Source organism: Martes martes, assembly GCF_963455335.1.
Source record: "Martes martes genome assembly, chromosome: 2".
NCBI lineage: Eukaryota > Metazoa > Chordata > Mammalia > Carnivora > Mustelidae > Martes > Martes martes.
This window is the reverse complement of record NC_137889.1, coordinates 155,252,720-155,277,047: the sequence shown is the minus strand read 5'-3', so window position 1 is coordinate 155,277,047 and position 24,328 is coordinate 155,252,720. Positions and strand designations below refer to the sequence as shown.

Genomic DNA, 24,328 nt, shown 5'->3' with positions numbered 1-24,328 from the left:
TCTTCAGTGGATTTGCTGATGATTAGTATGGTAATGGGAGAGCTTCCTCTTGGCATTACGGGGATAGATAGCATATACCTACCTGGAGAATTCACCTTTCTGAGACAGGTGGAGTTGGGGAGAGTCCACTCAACAAAAGCCTCTGATTTTAAATGGCCACAAACAAATGTTTACATGCCAGTTATTCTCAATTTTCTTTCTGTCCATTCCCTGGTAATCACAGAGCATTCCAAAGGTGAAGATGGATCATGGATGGAAGATTAAGTTGCTTCTATTAGTAAATTTCAAATTGTGATGCACATGAATTTTTTCACCTTATCTCCGACTAGTGTGTTGCACAGTCACTCAACTTTATGCTTCTTATTTCAAACTTGCATGCCCCAGTGTGTTAGTCCCTTCCAATAGGACTGATTTTGCAACTAATCCTACCTTTCAACTAGAGAGGGTAAATGTTTTTTTTTTTTCTGGAAACATGCTCATCCAAGACTCCCCCCCTCTCAAGCTCTCATGGTTAATTCAGTTCTCAATGTCTGGAGATTCATCACCTCTTTATTTCTCACCTCCATCTACATCTCTCCAGCTAATCCACCACATTCCTAACTCATTTTTTCACTTGGAATGGCCTCTTAATTAGTTTCTTTGCCTGTAGTTTAGCCACACTTACCTCCCAGTCAATTCTGCACAGAACAACCCCAGTGATCTTTCCAAAGTACAAATTTGATTATGTGCCTCTGCTTATAATCTTTCATTGGTCCCCCAGGGCTCTCAAGATTTAAAAAAAAAAAAAAAATCCCTTTAGCATGCTTAAAGAGTCCTTGTGATCTGGTCCTGCTTACTTTAGCAGCCTTGTGTCTTGAAATAAATTTTCCCCCCATACAATCTATGTACTCTCTGTGGCCCCTGTCTAAGCAAGCCCACTCAGGGCATTGAGTTTTTCCCATATCTGAGACACCACAACTACTGTTCTCTCTACCAGTAATGCATTTTCCTCATCTTTCTGTGACCCCCAGTTATCCTGAAGATCTCAGCTCAGGTGATTTCTTTTTTTTTTTCTAGGAAAACCCTCCAGATTCAAGTATCTGTCTAACGAACTACTATGATGAATGACCATTGCTCTCAACATAATGTCTAACAACTGCCTGCTTACTTCTCTGCATTCCCCATTGGACTGTAGGCTCTAAGAGAGCAGGGGCTACCTCACTCATACATATTATATTCCCCTGTGTCAATGGGGGGCACATATTGGATGCTCAATAATACTTACAGAATCGTCTTGGTTTTAGATGGAAAAATGTAAGAATCATAGCTGGAAATCCTTAAGCTTTATCTTTTCCCTTTCACTCCCTGAACTCTAGTACTCTGCACATACGCACACCTACAAACACCCTCTCCACCTCCCACACATACATACACTTGCACTTTGACCAGTTTCAAATTAATTTGTGTTAGGACAACACTTCAATTTAGAAAATGACTGGGTTTTTACATTTAACACGCTGGTCGATCCTCTCCTTGAAGCTCTCTTCATTTGATTCCCACAAAGATATTACTTTCTAAGGTCTCCTTAGATTTCTCCCACCACTTCTGCTCTGACATTCTTGGCTCCTCTTGTTCCTATAATGTTCTCCCCTTGCTCTTGTCTCTCTCTCTATATATGTCTCTCCTCCCTGAATATCTCATTCACTCTTGTCACTTCAACTATCATTTATATGGATTAACCCCAATATTTGTCTCTAGCTCTGGCTTTTCTCCCAAAGTATAGCTTCATATTTTAAGTTATCAACCCGGCAGCTCTACTTGATTCCCTGCTGGCTTTTCAAATGCAGTCCATCAAAATTTTAATTATCTTCACCTCCCTACATGTTCTTGTTTCCAGTTTCACTTAGGGATGAGTTGAAATGACTGTCTGGATCCTCATGAGTTTTCTTTCCCCTAAAATGACCCCAGACCACAGCAATGGGTCCCTAATGTTCTTCTGCACTAGATGTCCCACTTCCTGGCTACAACTAATTGACCCAGGGATATTTGTCTGACTCAAGATAAGCCAAACAGGGGCTCCCTTTTTGAAGTTTGAAATTTGGAGATGTATAGATTCCATGGTTTAAAGTGCCTGGAGATAAGACATGTTAAGGGCAGCATGCTCAAGTACAAATGCACAAACCACTACTGTAGCCCCACCCCCACCCGAGCTGTGTTCTTTCTGTCCTCAGCTATGTCTTGGTTGTATAGTTCTTCCTTCAAATTCATGAGTTATCCTTGAATCTTTTTAATACTTTTCCACCACTTTTTTTTTTTTTCCATTCTTGGACTGTTTAGAGCCAGGGAAATGTTGACAAATAATCCTTCATGTTTCACAGTCAATTTAGATCACCTTTGATGCCTCTCCTTGGTCTCTGCATCCCTTGGTTCTGCTAGGTTCATCTCTCCTTCTTTCTGCCCAGGGATGTGACCTCTGGCTCAGACCTTTGGAGCAGCGCATTCCTTGGTCTTCCTGTCTCCATTTTTTTTCTACTTTCTTTCATCTGTGGTTGCTTTTGTTTTTATTATTGTCAGTTGAAACAAACAGAACACTGCTGTGAGCATGCCACTTCACTATCCAGAAACGTTAATTAAATCTTCATCATTCAACTCTCTCAGAGATTCTTGCAAATCTTCACAGTCTGGTCTCTCCCACGTTTCCAGTCTGGTGAATTCTCTCCTGAAACCACTGCACTGTAAAATGAAGCTAGGTGCTAAGCTCTGATTATGACCATTGCTGAGACAATTCATGCAGCTTCAATTGAGTGCATGGGGGAAGAACCCTCTTTGATGTCATTCATTCATTCACTTACTTATTCAACAGATCGTTATGAAAAGCCTCTATGGCCTAGCAGTCTTCTAGGTGCCAGAATACTGTGAAAAGAGAACATTTGAGTTTAGAACTTAGTGATGAGAAAGAGCAAGAAATAAGAAGTGGTGGGGGGGGCGGGTGTGAGGGAAAGAGGGATCACAAAGCCCAGAGGCCTTAGGCAGGGATAGATAATCCTGGTTTAGTCAGAGAGCTGAAAGGCTATGTGAGGAAAGAGCTGTGGGTGTGAGGGCAGGGGTTGAGAATAAAATTGGTCTTGGTTGAGATCAAAGAGAGGCCAGTGCATGGTGAGGAGTTGGAATGTCATTCCCAATGTAATGGACAACTATGGAAAGGCTATCACAGGAGAGTCATATGAAAAATACACTTTTTAATCTGGCTACTGTGTGATAGTGTGTAAAAGTGAAAGCGGGAAATCAGCTGTGTATTTCTTGCATGGTGGCTTGGGTGTAGGACTATATTAGGAGACTTGATGAGAATTAACACTATAAAGGTTGTATTTTAGAACCCACAGAAGTTAATGATTGGATTATACTGAGAGGTCTTGCATATTTTAGTACATCGTGGACACTCAGTGCATGTTGACTGATTCACTGAAGGAACGATTGAAATATTATGAATCAACCAGATTCCAGGAAGCAGTCCCTAATGAACCTCAACCCTCCTACTTCTGTACTCCTCTTCCTCTTCCGAATTCCCAGGACTCTTGAAACATGTTCTTATGGACATTAATCTTCTTCCGTGGACTTAGTGATTTATGTGCATTCCTTACCTCCCCGTCTAGATGATAAGTTTCTTCAAGATATTTATCCCCCACAGTACCTTGCATATTTTGCATGGCACATAATCAATGTCAGCCTTTTTTGAAGAATGAAGGAATAAATGCATGAATGAAATGAGATGGAAATTATTTGAAAGCCAAAGTTCTCAAATAAAGAAATGATGACTGAGCCCAGCATCTGAAATCTGAGGATCTTTCCAGATCGATTATCAACTATGCAGCCTGGTTACTTTAGGCTCTGCCTTGCTTGGAAGCCCAGGACTAACTGAGTGACCAGGAAGGTCTCTGTTTCAAAGAAGTGAGCCCTGAGACGCAGACTGAGGCTGACTTCTGTGATTAAGGACAGGTTCTCATGGCTTGCTTGGTCACACAGCAGTTTGTAACAAGTGTCTTAGCCCTTCTGAATCACAGTTTCTTCTTTTGTCAAAGAGGCATAACAATAGAAATGCCTCAGAGCTGGCTTGTGAAGAAATAATAATGATTACTCTTATAAATGGAGCTCTTGCTATGTGGCCTACAGTACCCTGAATGCTTTAACTGTACAATATACTAATCTATTTATTGCTCCTGACAGCACTAGAAGGTACACACTTTTATTATCCTCCTTTTGTAAATCATGAATATGAGGCACTTAGCACAGCACCCAACACAGGAAAAATCACTCTGTAAATGCTAGAGATGAAAAAAATGCAACATGGGGTGTGGAGCCAGAATGCATCATTTTAAAACCCAGTTTTTCTGCTGCTTTTTGACCCTGGATGAAGTACCCTTTATAACCTCAATTTTCTCATTTTTGAGATGGACTGATATAAGGAATAAGTGAGACAAAGTTTGCAAAAGTACATATCTGCATAAAATTACGACAAAATCCTGGATCGATGTAGATGTTTGAATGGTGTGAGAGGTGATTTTAATGAACATGTGTAAGATACCAGCCCATTTACATACAGTGTTTTGAGGAGGAAGCATCATATGGATCTTCAAAGGAGAAAACTCCTCATTTGTCATAGTTTTGTTATTGCAGTGAATAGTCTTTCAGAAAGTCATGGTCTGTGACTTGTGTCCAGAGGACTGACAGCTTGAAGTAAAATGAATACCTCGGTTGCTGAAGATTTTGGTTCAGTGCTAGTCTAATCCATCGTAGGGCATCTGGGCCAGTTAATTAAAACATTCCCCCTGAGTGTTCCTTCCACAATTTAGAAAGCACCTCCTCCTCCATTATCTTTTGTGATCCTCCTGGAAGTGTTGTAAAGGAGGAACATTATCCCAGTTCTTTCTTTTCTGATGTTCTATCTCCTGCAGTTCCTAGGTTAGTCCTGGGCTTATAGGAAATGCCTGCTCTGCATCAAACTGCTTTTGACCACTAAAATGAAAATAGAGTGTCCCTGAGTCTGATCATTAGCTTATATCTTCTCAATTGTTTGGTGTTCTTTCTTAGCATTTTGAAATTTCTTCAGAGTCCTTTCTTAGTGAAAATTGGAAATTCAGAGATAGGAATGCTAATTAAAGCTGCTCTTTCCTTCTGAAAGAGAAGGTTCTCTTTCTGTACATTAAACACACACACACACACACACATACACACATGCACATACACATATCTTAAGTGACTTGTTCTTGATGAAGTAGAGTCTAAATTTGGGGTGTTAGTTTAGGGGTTAGCTTTTCTTTTCCTATTTAAAGCAGTGTTTACAGGTTATTCATATGATTAACTGTGTGGTAGACATAATAATGGTCCTCCAAAGATGTCTGCATCCTAATCATCAAGACCCCATGGATACACTGGTTACATGGAAAATATAATTAAAGTTGCAGGTGGAATTAAGATTGCTATATTGCTGACCTGAAAATAGGAAGGTTATCCTGGATAATCCAGGCAGGCTTGATGTAATCACAAGATAAGTGAAAGAGAGAAGCAGAAGAGTCAAGTTCAGAATGATACTGCCAGGGAAAGACTTACTGGCCACTGCTGGTTTAGAGGATGGAGGTAACCACAGCCAAGGCATGTAAGCAGGTTCCAGAATCTGGCAAAGGCCAGGCAACAGTTTCTTTCCTAGAGACTTTTAAAGGAAGACAACCCTGCCAACACCTTGATTTTAGCCAAATGAGACCCATTGCAAACTTCTAACACTCAGAGCTGGAAGAAGGTAAATTTATGTTATTTAAAACCATCAACTTTGTGGTAATTTGTTACAGCAGCAATAAGAAACTGATACTAACTGATTTCAACATTGCAATAATATAAGTGTAGTGATAGAAAACAAGGCATCTCCAGCAGAGACAAACTACAACATTGACTGAATGTAAGTTCTGGGAAATATGTAATTCTCAGAAGAGAAATGATTCCCTTTCCAGCTCTCCAAGCCTCTGATTTTGGAGCTGGGTTAGGGAGAACATTTTTCCTTTGCCTCTCTTTTTATCCAAATGAAGTTTAGTTCCTTTCACCAAAAAGATTCACAGATACAGCCCCCAGCTTCACTGTCTGCTCGTTTGTAGTGGATGCCGGAACCAAGTCTTAGATGTAGCTGATTTGGAAGCACTAGCAAAGGCTAACACTCATGAGCAGAATCTGGACATATACAATATTAAGCTTCACCTTCATGCCTAATTCACCATGTCTTCTCTTTCTTGTAGATTTTTCTGTTCTTACTAGAAGAAACCTTTCTCTTCTGTAGTGCATGGTTCTTCCTTGCTTCTATCTTAGATATTAGGTAGATGCCTTAACTCCATGTTATAGTGGAAAAAACAATGAACGAAGAGTCCAAAGACTTGGCTACAAATCCTAGTTGTCAAGCCTGGGCCGGTCACTTCAGAGAGCCACTAGCATTTAAAGAACAAATACCTACCATGACCTACACCTTACATTCTTAATATATACTGTGTAGACATTCACTGAACACTTACTATGTGTTTATTCATCCCCAGCAGGAATGTGCACACATTAAGTTCAGGGAAAAGGGACTTCTGTATTCACTAGGGCTTCCCCTGTTCTGACTTTGCAGGTGACAGAAACAATGGTGGCAATTGTGTGTGTGTGTATGTATGCGTGTGCGTGCATGCATGTGTATGCATGTGTGTATACATGCACACATGTGAATGAGAGGATGAATAAACTAGCAAATAAACAAAATGGATTTAGACGTGCTCTCACAAAAGGACATTGAGACTTCTATGAGTAATTCTTTCCAGATATCCCTACAACTCTTTATACAACAAAGCATATTCAAGATAATTATTCACTGTCCCTGGAGATTTGAAATGCATTCCAGTTCAAACCTGTTGGGCTTTCTTTCCCAAAGTGCTGCTGCAGGACAGAAAATGAGCCAGTGCAGCTCAGAGAACACCCTAGTCAGTCTATGGGAATCTCATGCCCAAGAACAGAGAGAACCAAGCCGATGAAGCAATCAGTCTAGGGCAGCAGGGCTCTGCCACAAGTGAATGGGAAGGCATCACAGGGCTTTGAAGAGATATTGAAGGCCTCGTGACCTAGCTATGGCTAATGCCATATCCAGGGAGATCACTATATTCATGCTTTAAAAGCCACCTATTCAATTTCCAGGCTATGGCTGAGAAGGTAGACCTAAAGAGATGGCCAGCATTGCTAAGAGCTCCAGAGCTTGACAGACAAGGGAAGGAGGGTGAATTCAGGGAGAAATAACCCCTTGCTCAACCTTTTCCTATAGTCTGCTTTACTCCTATTTAACTCTCAACTGCCTGGAAGTCTGAGAATCTCACAAGTAGAAAATAGGCTACATTCAGCTGTGTACTCTTGACTCTGTCACATGGGCTGTCATGGAGGATTGCTTGCCTCTTTCCTCAGGACTCTTCATTTTCTTCCTCTCTTCTCTATTTGTTCCTTCACCTATCTCCTGAGTCCCTTCCCTCCTCTTGTTTCTCCTTTCTTTGCTTTCTCGATCTAGCTTCCAGGAAAGAACTTGATGTGAAACATCTACCTTTCAACAGAGGTAAGGGCCACACCACAGGCTATCTTTCTGGAAGTCATTTGCATTTTAAATCTCGTTTCTCTTTGTTTCCGCAAGGCCACAATAAAAACAAAATAAAAACAGTAGTGACCTTTACAAAGGTACCACAAGGATATAAGAACACTGACTCATGGGTGAGAAATCCTGAGGTTAAATCCTAGCTCCTTAACTTCTAGTAATTGTCAGGGAGGAAAATCATTTCCTCTACCCTCTTAGGTTCAGTTTCTGGAGGCCTGCAAATTAGATTAACAGAAGAGAGGTTAACAGGAGAAAAGGCATACAATTTTTATTTTATACATATGGAAGTTCACAGAAAAGAAGTGAAACTCATAGAAACAACTAATTAGATTCCAGGGTTTATGTGCCATTTTAACAAAAGAAAGAGAGTTTGGGCTTCAAGGGATGATAAATCACAGGGAAGTGACTAGGAAATATATGAAAGAAATTTATAGAAGATAAGGCTTCTTTTAGTGAAGCTTGTTTATGCAGACTCATCTTGGTGCTCACTCTCCATCTCCAGTGATAAGAGTTGCTCTCTGATTCCTGGCACAGGAGAAGGGGTGGGCAGCTTCACAAAGGGAAATTTATGCCACAGTTAGGTAGATAAGATGAGAACTGATAACTCTTCTTGCATCTGGTGATTCTCAAATGCCTTCAGTGCCACAAAATCATTATGCCAAGGTGGCATATTTTGGAATGACATATTCTGATTTTTTTTTTATAATCTTGGGTAAGTTGCTTAAGGTTTGGCATTCCAGCATCCTCATCTGTAATAGGTGTTGTGATGATTCAATGAGATAGTTCATGTAATGTGCATAGTACACTGTTGCACAGCAGGGGTTCAATAATATAATCCTAATTATAACATAATAAAGCAAAGGATTATCATCATCATCATTATTATTATTATCCATGAAAATCACTGCCCTAAAGCCAGCCAGTTATAGTGGTGTATGGCAAAGACTGTTTTAGAGAGAAAAGACAAAAAGGTCTGTGACATGACAGCCAAAGTTGTATGCCAGATTAAATGGGTGAACCCAGGAGCCCACTCAGTTTAGTCCAGAAGGCCTAGGAAAGGGAAATGAGAGCAGGAAAAAGATCATAAATCTCAGGGAAAGATTATATTCTTAAGAATGTTTCCTAGTTAAATTTCTAAATAATCTTCTAATTTGTTTATATGAAGATTATATAACATAAGCTTGGATCACAAGATACATGAATACCATTTTTAAGATACATTAGTGCAACATTGCTGGAAGTTTTTTCAAGTGGGAGGTATCCCCTCCCCCTATATGGATTCAATAGGCACTCAAGCCTGAAGGTTGGATGCTTAATTGTTTAATGGATAAACATATACATATTTTAAAGAAATCCATTCCAGACACATTTAGGAAGCTTTCAGAATGAACCCTGCAGCTAAGTGAAACAGTGCTGAGTCCTGGCATGTTTGAGTGGAAAGTTTATCTGGAGAACATTTAGGGATCTTTCCAAGTAATTGAGAAGACCCAAGACAGATGGACGTGATACCCTTCAGGGTGGAGACAGAACAGAATTCACTGAGGGTGAATAGCTTTCATCATTTGATGAGAAAAATCTTAAAATTAGAAGAGACACTAAGTGTCACATACCAACCTTGTCCTCATTACTTGTTCTATTCAGATGTTAAGAGGCCTCTTACAACAATTTTCCACTTGCATTTTTCTTCCCTGCCTCAGAGGCCTCTATGGTAGCTATGCTACTACCATCATAGCTTTTGCCCTAGTGTGTACCCATTTCTGTTCCTAGAAAATTATTCCTCTTCTCCTCGCTTGTTTTCAAAAACCTAAATTAGGCTTCTCTCTTCAGTAGAACCTTCTAGATGATGCCAACCACAAGGAGGTCTTGCTTCTCTTTCCTCCTATTTACTGAGAGTAGAAAATTTTTCTTTCAGAACTTGATTTCTTTCTAATTTGTCAATGGATCATCCCAGTTAACAATTCAGAATCATGACAAGCTAGGTGAGTCAAGCTCATTTTGTCCACTTTCCAAGGTTTTTGAACATGAACAAGTCAGTTCTGCTTTCTGTACCTCAATTTTAAGCCTCCTTAAAATAAAAAGATTGGATTGTTTGAACTCTAAATGTTTATACAAATATAAACTAATAATTTTAATTTTAAGTTTGACTTAACATGTCCTATATGCATGGCTATTCTATTTATATTTTTGTAGAGACAATAGGTAGATAGATAAATCTATCTAATTAAAATATTTTTTTTTCTCAACTTCACTATATTTATTTTGGTAATTGTATGATGTCAATAGGATGAAGAACATTTCTTAATCAAGGAACATCACCTAGTGAAATTTCAAACTGAAGCTAAAACAAAGAGGGGGAAATGACTAATTTCAGGTTTCAGGCAAATCATCCTTTTTGAGATTATTTAAAATAATCCAATGGGTCAGTGCAAGGAAATTGAAAGTCTATTCTGAATACTACTGCCCCTCTCTCTCTCTTTTTCAGAAGGGGCCATTGGCTTGGGCATGCCTCTTTGAAGTCCATTTTTTACTTTCCCAAGAGTTTCTGGCAATATTTCCCCAGCACAACTCCTTAGCAGAGGCCCAGTTAAAGAACCATTCATCAAGGTACAGAGAGGCCCAAGAGTGCGGTAGTGAATGACACCGTGTGTGAAATTTGGACCCAGGATACCCAGGCTCAAGCAAAACTCTGCCAACTCCTATCTATAAGACTTCAGGCCAGTTGCTTAATCTTTTGAAGTTTCAACTTTATCCTTGAAACCAGAGAAATAATACAGATCTCATAGAATTATGAAAGAATTAAGTTAGTTATAAGTATGAAGATTTTAGAAAACTACCCGACACTTAGACCTTCTATATAACTGTCAGCCACCATAATGGAGTAAATCAGATATAAATCATGGTTGTGCCCCTTATTGAATGTAATTGTAAAAATAATCTTGATGATCGTTGGTTTTATTTATTTTTATTTTTTGCAATGATGATAATAACATTTTTCTCATTAGTTTAGGGTAAGATTAAATGAATTTATACATGTTAAGTACATGTGCCTAGCTTAGAGTAAGTGAGCAAGTGTTAGTTTATTCCTTTGGTATTCTTTTCTTTTGGTATGGAAGACAGACCTTTGCTGGACATCCATTATAATATAAAGAATTGGCGAACCTGAGAATAATTAGAGATAGAGAAGGCATATTTTACCATAACAAACTAGGTCGGGGCTAATAAATAAATAATAAATAAATACTGTAATAAAATAATAGAGCCATCACCTGGAATTATTTTTTTAATAATATATAGCCAACTGTTCTTTCCCAAGATGGCCCTAGAAAAATACTCTTCTTTAAGTGTCCCCCATTTCCCTAGACTGGTCAGATGATGCATGAAACTCATGGATGGCACTATTAGCTTACAAAATCCTGCCATGAGGGTTGTATGTGAAAGAGACCCTGGCATTCTCGAGAGCCAGAATATTCTGAAGCTGGAGTTAACAGGAAGAGCTTAGTAAAGGTAGCTAGTACAGATAAGGATTGACTGGGCCACCAAAACTCTCAGTTCATGGATCTTATATAGGAATGCCATTGTCCTAAAGTGAAGTCTTGCCTGGAATTAACAAAATTATATTCCTAGGTCTTTCTATGAATTTCAAAGATGGTGGAGATTTCTTTCCTGGAAAATGAGATGTGACAACTCAAAAATTATTTGCTTAAGTACATAAATCAAGAGATCAATTGATAACTATTTGCTAAAATCTGCTGAGGGATATAAAAGGAATGTAATGAATTTGGTAGTCAGACAAAGCAATGTTTAAATTCAGCATCTAGGGGCACCTGTGAGGCTTGGTTGGTTAAGTGTCTGCCTCTGGCTCAGGTCATGATGCCAGGATCCTGAGATGGAGCCCTGAATCGGGTTCCCTGCTTCTTCTTCTCCCTGTGTCCCTCCCTCCAACTGCTCATTCTCTGTCTCCCTCTCCCTCTCTCTCAAAATAAATAAATGAACTCTTAAAAAAAAAAAAAAATTCTTCACCTATAGCTTTTTAGCTGTGTTTTGTTTTGTTTTGTTTTAACTTTAATATGAAATCATATAGGGTTAAAAGAGACAGATAGAGTTAACTTGACCTAATTAATTTCTGCAACTCTTTAAAAAAACTTTTGATGTCCTCTTGTCAAATATTCTCAGGAATTTCAGAGAATGGTTACTTAAAACATCTCTTTACCCATCAACTTTCGAGAACCGCTTCCCCTGCACTGATTTGCTTACAAACTGAAAATTAACATGTTTAGGTAGATTGGTGGTTGGGCAGGTAGATAGATATTTCTTAAGGACATAAAATCCAAAACAAAAAGCACTGTTATAAAAGCCAACTTGGTGGTCTAAGTGTATTCCTGGTGCCCAGAGGAGAAAAAGAGCCTGGTAGGTCAGGAAGTCTTCATGGGGGACAGACTGAAACCCGGCTTAGGAGAAGAGAGAGTGATAAGGAGGAGCAAAGTCCCTTCCATCCACGTAGACCCAGCAGAGCCTCTAAGGAGTTGGCCCTGCTGTTGTAATCCCACACCTGCCATCTGTCTTGTAGGCACTGGGCTCAGCTCTCCACAGTTAACTCTCACAGTAAGGATGAGAAGTGGGCAGTCACACTCCCATCTTGCACTTAGAAAACTGACAGAGATGGAGTGATTTCCTCAAGATCACACAGCAAGCAAGCAACAGAACCAGAATTCAGTCCAAGTCTGTGTACCCCAAAGCCTGTGTATGATAGATAAGTTCTTTTTATTTATTTTGAGTTTTTTATTTAAATTCAATTTAACATGTACTGTGTTATTAGTGTCAGAGTGGAATTTTGTGATTCATCAGTTGCATATAACACCCAGTGCTCATCAAATCAAGTGCCCTCCTTCATGCCCATCACCCTTACCCCAGCCCCCTGCCCACCTCCCCTCCAGCAAGCCTCAGTTTGTTTCCTATAATTCAGATTGTCTTATGGTTTGTCTCTCTGTTTTTGTCTTATTTATAACTTCTAATAATAATGAAAGCTACCATTTTCAATGATTACCACCTCTGTAAAGTCTCCTTCCCATTCCCACGACTCATCTTTCCCCAGGTGGAGTTGGCTTTTCATTCTTGTGCCCCCACTGTACTTCATAGAGAGATCTTTTCAAGTGCTAGTGCATTTCTCAGTCACTTTCGATTTCATACCTGCCTCCTTTATTATACCATATGCCCCCATGAGATAAGGTTGGACTTTATCATTCGAGTACTGTTCAGAGCTCATTGTAAGCAGGTTAACAAATGTTAAGAAATAACCGAATGAATGAATGCCTATTGCCTACCAAGCACTGTGCCCACCACAACTTTGACAAGTAAGTTAACCACTTTATGCTTGTTTCCTTACCTATAAAATGAAGATGATTATAACACCCACCACGCAATTGTGGGGAGGAGTGCATTGCTGATAAATCCCTATACTATTGATCAGCACGTACTAAATGCTTGGATAAATGGTAACCATTATTACAACCACACTTAATTCTCACAATTCCCTTTAAACAGAGTACTTTAAACAAAGTATTATAATCTCAACTTCGCAGAAAAGGACCTGTTTTCAGAGAGCCTAAGCTTCTTGTGGAAAATCATACAACAAGAAAGTAACAGAACAAGGAAATGCCCCCCACAGTCCAAGATATTATTCATAAACCCTGATTTTTGTAGTGAGTTCCAGGGGCTGGGGCTGGCTTCAGCAGAGTGGAACCCCCCCCCCCCCAGGGTGTTTAAGCCAGTGTGCTCCTGGCGTAGACCAGAGTGTACGACCATTCCCACAAAGCTGGCTGGGATGTTTGGTGTGGTTTGGAATAGAATACCCCGTGGGATCCTTCAAGACATCATGCCCCCTGCTTCCCTGATAAGAACCATCTAGCTTGTTTAAGAATATAAACTCCAGGGGCACCTGGGTGGCTCAGTCAGTTAAGCATCTGCCTTTGGCTGGGGTCATGATCCAGGAGTCCCATGACTCATACTGGGCTCCTTGCTCAGGGGGAGAGTCTGCTTCTCCCTTAGCCCCTCATCCCACTGCTTCTCCCTTAGCCCCTCATTCCACTCATGTTCTCTCTTTCTCTCTCAAATAAATAAATAAATAAAATCTTTTTTTAAAAGAATACAATACAAACTCCAGGATCCTCTGAATCAGACTCTCTACAAGAGAATATTTTTAACAAGCATCTTGTGTGATTTTTATCATCAGGGAAGTTTGTGAAACTTGGCTTTGAGAGAGGCTGAATCAAGAGTTGAAAGGAGGATAGTGTGATTCCCCCCTCCAGGGGGCAGTTACTGAACATCAGTGTTCTTACAAGGTACTGCTCTGCCCTGCTCTCCAACCATTTCTGTTTGTAAAATACAAAGACCAAATCAATCTTCCTAATAATGTTCTCATTGTGTCCGAGGGGACCAGACAGCCCCAGTGGAGTGGCAGGTGGGAAGCAGCTTGGATGCTCCTTGGTGACAAAGGCAATCGTGGTTCTTTTGCTCCTGCACTTTTCTTCCCAGAAAAACTACCCACGGGCTTCCACGGGAGCTTTCTGACAAAGGCTCTAGGCAGCAGCCACGACAGCCGATTCTGTCCTAGCATCCCGAGAGGGGGCTGAGCTGTCTGGCGGCGCGAGCTCTGGGAGGAGAGAGCCGCTGCTTGGGCCAAAAGGGGGCATTCGCTGGCTTCCCAGGCAGCAAACTAGCGCGCAGCCAGCCTGCTCAGCCCGCGCCGCGTCGTCAGCGCGTGGAGCGCCGCGGTGCTCTCCAGGGCAAGTTTCCTGGGAGTGTCCCTCCTCTCCACGGACAGAGCAAAGTCTCTCGCTCTCCAACAGATGCTCCCCTCGCAGCTCTAAGTGCAAGTACCCGCTGGCGGCAGCGCAGAGCCCGGAGGGAGGCGCGCTCTGGTTGGGGGACCCCGCTAGGAAATGCCAGCATCAGCATGAGAGGCTGGACTCCAGCCCCGGCCGGTCCTCACCCCGGGGGGCCGCTGCTCCGCCCGGTGCGTCTGCGAGGAGCTGCTCACTTTCCCCCCTCGCGACTCTTTGTTCCAAGCCAGAGATTGCTCGGATTCTCTAATTAACTCCCTCCGCTCCAAAGGGGTCCGGAGGCTGGGATGCTCTGCCAGCTTGAAAGATGTTGACTCTCGAGTGGGAGTCGGAAGGACTGCAAACAGTGGGTATTGTTGTGATTATATGTGCATCTCTGAAGCTGCTTCATTTGCTGGGACTGATTGATTTTTCGGAAGGTAAAGTGGTCGCTCCCACTCTGTGTGGTTGGTCAGGTCTGGTTCGGAGCTGGATACAGAAACTGCAGAAGTTGAGGAGGCTTGATACCCAAAGTAAAAGTTTTAAAATATGCATGCTTGCCGTGCAGCAGCCTAGCACTGGACAGTTCATGTCTGTTTACCCAGATATTTGACACTGGGAGGGAAGGGATACTTCTTTCTCTTTGAAAGCTCTTGAGTGTAAGGTGATATTGTGGGTTAAATATATTTCCAAGGTGCGAAGTTAAGACTCTCTACTATGGGGTGGTAATACAGGTTGTTTTTTGGTTGTCAAGTTCATGATGGCTACCACGCCTTAATGTCATTAGGAATTTTATTCTCTGGAGGAGTACCCTGATTTATGAGGGAAATATCTGTGTGTGCCTCATTAAGTAGGAGGTGTGGGGGTGGAGTTGGGTTGTTGATTATGATGTAAAATGGGTAGGCTTTTCAGTTAAAATTGAGTTAATGGGTGTTTGGCAAAAATGTTCTTGAACACTTAATTTGCAAAAGTGTTTCATTTACATTTCCCAATGAGCCACTTTGCTCATCTCTTGAGTGGGAACCCATATGCACAGGGCATCACTGTTGCTATCAACAAATATTTTATCCATCTAATACAAATTTTACTACTCAAATCAATTTTATTATTCAAAGGTGGGGTAAAAATGTTGACTAACTCTGCTTTAATAATATGAATAGATGTGTGTATGGGTGAATATAGAGACATATATACCATATATATGCACACTTATTTTTTCATGAAATAATTTTTCTACTGAAATAAGATACTTTGAATTATTTAAACCTCGCATCCAAGGTCAATTCTACATCTAAGCTCTCCTATCTTCCCAGGCAAAAGAAAGTAGTTCCTAAGACACTTGCTAATATTCCTTCCAGATAAGGGAAGGATCTTTTATTGCCGAGTTTTTTATGATTGTTCACTTCTCATGTTGTGTGTAATGTTGGAAGATGATGGAAATATTTAAGCCTGCCATGCTTCTCATCTTTCTAACTACAGGAGCTAAGACCTGATGGCTACAACGACATCATCCCAAACTACATCCGGTATACAGGTTGTTTCTGTTAATATGTTATAATGGTCAATGTATCTTCTCTTTAGGAAGTCTTTTTTTTTTTTTTTTAACAAAGTGAGTTTGTTAGGTTCTAACTATTTAGATTTCTGTAAAAACATTAGTTCCCATGTAATTTTCATATCTTCTTGTAAATATTCTCACTCTGTGACAAGCTCTGCTTAGGCACACAAGAGAACAATGTTGTCATGGGATTAAGTAAAACCTCAGAAACTAGTTTCTTCCTTTTCTCATATTACACAGTGATTTTATTTAACCCTTGGAAGGAAAATAATGCACCAGCAAACTTCTCCAAGTGCTACAGAGCAACCTTTGCATTGTTTCAAGATTCTGCCTCAGTGTTCTAATGCTGGTATTGTAATAAAATGCAGATGAGATCATTTCAATTTCTGTAATGGGAATAGTTTCCCTTTGTTAAATTCTGTCACCATATTAGTTTTTGTTCTCTGAACTTGGCTGAGCAATAGCCCCCAAATTTAATGGATAATACTCCAGAGGGCTTGGTCTCATAGCCAGGTGAAGCATTTGCTAAATGACAACAGCCATGGGGGTATTGAGGAAGTCAACCTTCCCAGTGCTATAAGGTAGCACTTTTATTCTTTTATTGCCCATGTTGATAATGAATGCATTTAAAGTCAAAGTTCCCAGGTTTAAGACCCCTGCAAGTGACTCAGCTTTTCTTCTTAACTTCTATTTTATGTCACTTAAAGTTGAAGATTTTCACATGAAAACTTCAAGTTTGAGTGCCAACAATATGAAAAGTAGAACTGTAAACCTGACTCCCTCAACTACAATCACAGATTTTTGTGCTAGTCCGAAATGTCTTTTGTGGGGTGGATATCGATATTCATTTTCAACTAATATCCATATCCATAAATGATTTGATATTTCTATGCACACACACACATATAGATGATGTACCTACACTTTTATAGCTATTATGTAAAATGTCCAATAAGCTGGGGGCAATTTGGGCTCAATATAAAAGTCACCATTGTGCTAAAATTCAAAGATGCTGGTACCACCATACATGAGGTATAACCCATTTTACTTGACAAGTCTATCATTTTTTGTTCTAAAGTACGTATTAGAAAATGCTGATCTAGTTCAACTCTTTCGTTTTACATAGGAAACAGCTACAACCCAAAGAGGTTAACTGATTTACCAGAGGCAAAACTAACCGGAGGAGAGACAGGACCAAAACCAAGAACTACTAAACAGCATATGGTTATAGTTTTTCTACCATACCACACTTTTTACTGATTTCTTTTCCCTAGTATTGGAAAAGAGAGTGAATGAAAATATATGTGGGAAATGTCCTGAATTCTGATATCTTGTCCTAAACAGTCCACTAACACCCTGAGAGATTTCTGGGGGGAAATACTTCCGTAGGAAAGATTACACAACAACCACACAATTTCTACAAGGTGTCGACTCCAACCCAAGTGTGGGATCCAAGCATGGCATGTAAGTGAGCTAAGCCAATCTACTGGCTGTATCATAGACTGGTGGCGAATTGGAACAAAAGCAGCCAAGCCAAGTGGTCTCCTGAGCTTCTTTATCTCTGAGACCTGCACTGCATTTTGACTATCTGTGATGTACACTCAATGGCCATAAATACCTATTTCAGGTAGAATCCAACAGTGAGACTCAATAAGACCATGAGAACTATGGCAGAGGCCTCCTGTCTGTGTATTCTCAGGCTGTGGGTAGTATCCAGTGAGTAGCTGACCACCAGCCAAGTGAAAGAATAAGAAAAAGGCACAAAATACAGAGAAAATCACAAACTATTAGATTATCCCTCAACCTTTCTACCTACAAATGATAAAAATTCCCAAAAAGGCTATCCCAATGTAGACTGCCAAACTTCTCACTGACTGCTCTAGAAAATACAGCCCACAATAAGGCCAGGGAATTAACCATTCTTTTTGGTGGAGAAATGAAGATGAATCTCAGGGCAGAACCTTGAGATTCTTTTAGGCCACACTGAACTCTTATACTATCCTCAGGGGCAATGATTCTTTGCTGGTGCAACTATGGAGCATTTTCTCTAGTATGACTATGCATCGATTTACTTAGAAAGTAGTTCTGAATCTATTTGAATGAGAGGGTCTGTAGTTTTGTTGGCATAAAGCAATGTTACCATAGTATTATCATCTATAATGGCTAATGAAAATTAGCCATGGGTAAAAAAGAATAAAGAGAAACATTTCTGCTTCCACCTAAATTAGATTCTGATTTTGAAAAAACCTCATTTTGAAGATACAGTTCTCCTTTGGTTGAAATTCAAGGTTTAGGAAACAAAAGCAATTTATAAAGAGGATTCAAAAGACTAAAGGGATTTTAATATGATGATTTGAGGTTTTACACATATCCACTCATTAATAAAGAAAACTATGAATAACACTCAGAAAATGGATCTTATTATTTCATACATTTAACATATGGTATATGTCTTGTTGAATTCTAAATGCGTGTAGTGTTCTCTGGTAGGCTTGGATGGTAGAGAGGTGTGCAAGATAAACATTAAAGGAATGTACTTTCGGTGAACATACATTCTAGGAAGGGAAACAATTTACCAAACAAGACAGAAGAATATAAATGCTGGGCATTAGGGAGAAATGGCTTGCAGAAGCATGGATGGAATGGTACATTCCGGAAGGAAACGGTTATACAGGACTTCGCAATGTGAGAAGGACTTCCCAAGTTAGAGAAGGGAAGAAGAACATTCTAGGCTAAGCAAAGAGCATGAGTTGTGCCCTTAAGTTCATAGATAAGGGCAGTGGCATTCACACACATAGGTGTCAGAAAGTTGAAATGGGAGATGTAGCTGAAGAGGTGGCGTGAAGTTCAACGCTAGGAGTATCTACTTATTCTTCAACCAGTGAAGAACCATTGATTCAAAGTCTTCAACTTTGGGGGGAAAAGTGAGCAATGTGACAGACCACTGTTTTAGAGGTTCATTCTGGGAGTAGATGAAGATGAATTCTGTAGTAAAATCATGGAAGCAGAAATATTAGTTATGCTCTTGGAACAATTCAGGTGACAGACAACAGGGCAAAAATCTATAGATTGCCCTTCTCAATAAAATACTTAATGTGAACTGTCAATTTCCAGTTTTTCCAGAAATTCATGTTTACTATAATACCTTTGGCCTGCACTTGTTCTGAGATACCATAATTGTATTTTATTTTAGGACAACATTGTTAGATTTTAAATCTCTTTCTTGAGAGAAAAAAAGAAGTGGAAAGCACACAGAGGTTGTAGTTACAGATATGGTAGCACTATTAACGGTGGGAACTTAACAGTTCAGATAGGTATATTGACATTTTGCAAGGTCTTCAATTATTTTGAATCTTTCATTTTGGAAAATCATATGAAGCACAGTACAGAGAGTGGTATAATGTACTCCTATGTGCCCATCAATAATGAGCATCACTTTGCCATTTGTGTTTTGGCAGTGGCTTGTCTTTGAAAATATTTCTCCCTTGTCTGCAATATGCCAGGCACTCCGCTAGGCCCAGGATACAAAGATGAATTAAAGATAGTCTCTAACCTCACAGAACTCTCACTTGTTTAGGTAAATGGGGAATATAAAGGAAAGGCAATACATTACAGTAGATCAGTATATGTAAGTCCAAGATACAGAAGAAGAATGGAAAGTAATTAAGTCCAAACGGAACAGCTAGAAGTGATCAGAGATGACTCCCTGGAAGAGCTGACTTTTAGGCTGGATTTTTATGGATAAAGAGAAGTATATCATCTTCATAGGCCAGCAAGGTCCTTATGTAGTTTCCATATGCACGACTCTGGGTGAGGTAATTCTATATGCCAACACAGGAGCATGGTCCACAATGCAGAATTCAACGGAGAGTGTCAAAGGGAATTAACACAGTTTTATTCTTTCTTCTTGATTATGTAATTATCCATGCTATCTACCATAAGAAGACACTCAAAACATTACAGTGTGAGTGCCATTTAGTCTCATAGAGTAATGGTGCCTGTGTATTTCTTCTTAGGCTACATAATTGATGGCCTCCAGGGCCTCTTTCAAGTTTCCATGGTAGCCTGGAAACTGTTGATTAGTTGGCTGCATTGGTTTTTGTTTTGTTTTGTTTTGTTTTGATTTTGATTTTTTTTTCTGTGAGAGAGATTTCAGATCAAAATCCCACTGCAGAGTAAAGATACCCACATACCAAAGGCATCTGGAGCAGCTGTTCATTAGAACCCCATGACCATGAGAAATAATTCCAAGTGAGATATCCAGCAGTAAGCTGAAAAAGCCCAGCTTACATGAGCTTTGATTTGGCTGGGAAAGTAGCCCTTTCAGTTTTATAACTGGGGGAAAAAAAAGTCTTAAATTTATTTATTTTATTATTATTATTTTTTTAATTTCACAGACAGAGATCACAAGTAGGCAGAGAGGAGGCAGAGAGAGAGGGGGAATCAGGCTCCCTGCCGAGCAGAGAGCCCGATGCAGGGCTTGAGCCCAGGACCCTGGGATCATGACCTGAGCAGGAGGCAGAGGCTTTAACCCACTGAGCCACCCAGGTGCCCCTAGCCTTAAATTTACACGTGAAATCAAACACGTATGTATCAAGCACCTACTGTGTGAAGGGACATAGAGGACAAAAGGGCATTTTGATAAGAGTACAAACTTGAATAACTAATCCAAAACAAAAAAGAGTCTGATGAGAGGGAGAAAGGGTTTTATAAGATTTTGAAGAGAACAGCCATCCCATCCCATTGGAAGTTTTCAAGGAAGATTGAAAGAAGACGGTGGTGGCATTGAATCAAAAGACTGACAGAAACTGGAGGCTATGAAATAAATATTTTATACACACACACACACACACACACACACACACACACACACACATATTTTAAAGCAGTTTCCTGAAATCATCATTTGTAATCAGCTTGATTCTAAAAGTCCTTTAACCTATTTGAGATACCAAGTGTCTGCTCCAGATCTGGCAATGTACTTGGTACTGACAGGTTTGTGGAATATTATTTTTCAGTTTTGCTTACTTTGAGAACCCATTCCCCACCCTAGCTAGGAGCAGAGAGCTGGATTCTTAATGGCAAGGAGAGATGAAGGTGGAGACGTTGTACATTTCAATGGCCTCCAGCCAAAGGTTAGGATCACACCTGTGTTTGAATAATTTGGCCTCATTGCTCTTTGCAGGAGAGGGGGAATCCATACCGTGGAGAGCAGTGGAACAGCTCAGTAAGGAGATATGAGAACAGACTTAGTGCACTTGCGCTTCTGTTGGGGGATTATGATTTTGGAACTGGGGCTTTGCTCTGGATTAAATAAAGTCAAGAAGCCAGCCTAATTCTATGATGATCTTAATAAATCTCTTCTATAAGTAGTATAGACTACACAGAGGCGAGAGCTGCAGTTGGCAAAGAAACAAGCTGCAGTAACTAGGATGGGGAAACTTTGGTCATTTTTGTGGTTTAAACAAGGTTCGTATTGTTGCCTCTTCTCACATATGATGATAGAGTGATCTTGCTTTTTTGTCTCGATCGATCAAAAGTACAGAGTGGTCTTGTCTGAGGTTGATATTCTGTGAAATTCAAAGTGCTTATATTCACTAAGAGAATGCCAAGGTCTGGCATAAACCAGGGCAGCTCCCTCAGAATGGAAGGGGCTGCTTTCTCCTCAGACACGATCAGAAGGAGCGCAGAGTAAGAAGAAGGGCAAGTGTGTAGGGTACATAGCAGACAGATCTAGTTTCAAGTTTAATTCAGTAACTTTGAACAGGTTGCTTCACCTTCCTGAGCTTCAGTTCCTTTTTCTGTAAAATGAGTCTAATAAACCCAACTTTTTGAGATTGTTGTAGGGAATACAACATATAAGTGAGATACGTAGCTCAGTGCCTGGAGCACAATTAGGAGCCAGTAAATGCCTTCCTTGTAATTACTTTGGAATCACATGTTCAAATTCCTTGAGTTACTCCAGTGACTCTCAAATTTTACTGTGTGTCAGAATCACTTTCATGGCTTGTTATATACTACAGAAGAGGGGACTCTACCCTCAGTGTTTCTGACTCAGTATATCTAGGTGAGGGTCTGAGAATTTAAATTTCTAATGACTTCTCACTTTAGCCTCATGCAGCTGTCAAGGGGCCACACTTTGAGAGCCACAAATCTGAGAGGCCAAAGGCGTGATATGAGCAATGTGTTCTTCACTGAGGTCTTTGGCACCTGCAAAACTTTATTCTGGAGCAGTGGTCAGCCTTCTGTTCTATAGTAAATACTATAGGCTTTGTGGACCATGCAAGCAGTCTGTTCTAAGTAGTCAACTCTTTTGTAACACAGAACATAGCTCATGGCTATGTTCCAATAAAACATTCTGAAGAGAGATGCAAATCTGAATATTAATAAAATTTTTATGTCACAAAATATTATGTTTTTTTTTTAATTTTAATCATTTTAAATGTAAAACAATGTTAAGCCTACGGAGAATACAAACAGACAGCAGGACAGATTTGCATCACTGTAATTTGCCAATCCCTGTTCTAGAGTTGGCAGTAAAGGGACCTGTTGAGAAGGGGTCTGAGATTGGTGAGATATTTCTCTTTGGAAACTTGTCTAGATTTTCTGAGCCCTCAGTCTCATTGAATGGACAGGAATTGAGTTTCTCTTTGGGGGATTGATGAAATTATCTGCCAAATGAACAAATAATTTGAATTAGCATGTATGTGTTTGTTGAATGAAATGTCTTCTTTTCCCTTAACTCCACATGTCTAGGCCAATTTAGAGGTACTTACATAAATTAAGTCATCCACATGATTTTGTTACACAATGAGTCAGTGCTGGGCTAGACAGTCTGAGTTGCCCCTTTTACTGATTTTCAACTTAGGTTTCGTTGCCACTAGGACAGGTGGCATTATGCCTCTTCCACTGAATTTATAAACCCTTAGCCACTGTATTTGTTAAAGACATATTTCAACTTGTCCAATTATACTGGTCCTCACAGTATTGCATTATATTGAGCCTTTTGGGTGTAGGGCAAATACATTGAATCAACAAAATGTTTTTCTTAATAATACCATCTTAAATCTAGATTCTCTTGAAAATGAAAAATATAGAGGGGCACCTGGGTGGCTTAGTCTGTTTAGCATTCTGCTCTTGATTACAGCTCAGGTCATGATCTTGGGGTCATGAGATTAACCGCCACTTTGGGCTCCATGCTCACCATGAAGTCTGAGTTTCTCTCCTCTGTCCCCACCCCACCACAATAAATAAATAAATATATCTTTAAAAGAAAGAAAATGAAAAATATATGAATAGTGGGTAAGATCACGTTCTTTAAAGTAAGGTAGATCTGAAGTCAGCGTACCTTTCTGCCTTGTATTGGCCTCATGGTCTCAGACAAGGTTTATAACCACACTTGACCTCAGTTTTCTCACATGTAAAATGGGGAGAATAATAGTAGCTACCTCATTGATTATTGTGATTGTTTTGAGAAGTAAATTAAATATTTGTTAAAGTTCTGCGTAGCCTAGTGACTGGAACAGAGAGCTCAACAACTATTGAGTACTACTTATACCATTAGTATCATGGCCGTCTTTGTCCTTCGCATCTCTCATACTTGTCACTAAACATGGTCATTCATTCAGTCTGACAAAGAACAAAAACTCAATCCAGTAAATTAAAAGGTCTAGTTGGTTTTATTAAGTGACTCATGAATCAAGCAGCGTCCCATGCAGCAAGTAGAGGGGAGCTCTGAGGAGTTGTACAAAATGGAAGGTTTTTATAGAAAGGACGGTGGGGTAGGGAGTTAATAGCAAAAGAAAGATTGGTTCCAGGCAAAGTCAATTTCCTTAGGGGGAAGACCAAGGTATTAGTTATACAAAACAAGGCATCTTCCTCTGGGGGATGGCGAGCATTCATGTGATCGAGTGCCTCATTGGTGCTTATCAGAAAATTCCTGACTCAAATCTATGTGGGTTTAATTTAAACTCCAGCTTTGTTGTTTACTTGTTGGGTGACTTTGGATTAATGACCTGATCTTTCCAACACTCAGTTTCCTTGTCGATGGGCTGGAGCGAATAAAAATACTCATAAAAAAAAGAAGAAGAAGAAGGAGAAAGAAAGAAAGAAAGAAAAAGAAAAGAAAATTCTGACTGATAGGTTATAACTTATTTCTGGGGGAGGTTGAAACTTCAATTAGTTGAGCCATTAGCCCTGGTTCGATGACTTGGCTTAAGTGACACAATTTTGAGCATGTCATTTTCTTTTAACAAATCATCCATGAAAGAAAGGATCTTAAATGTGATCTGTGTACCAAGTGCTGTGCTAGTAATTGGGAACAGGAAG

General features: G+C 39.9%; 1 protein-coding gene across 5 annotated transcripts in view; it reads left to right on the top strand.

The window, feature by feature from the left end:
* Positions 1–24,328, top strand: part of KCNIP4 (potassium voltage-gated channel interacting protein 4) — a gene marked incomplete at its 5' end in the record, with an annotated part of 1,129,227 nt that overhangs the window by 879,442 nt on the left and 225,457 nt on the right. The window contains one exon of one of the 5 annotated variants that reach the window (XM_080796871.1): positions 14,774–14,885. The exons of the other annotated variants lie outside the window; for them this stretch is intronic. Within the exon in view, the coding sequence (XP_080652997.1) occupies positions 14,774–14,885 (112 nt within the window). Of the gene's footprint in view, positions 1–14,773; positions 14,886–24,328 lie in introns of those variants that run through there. 5 annotated transcript variants of the gene reach the window in all.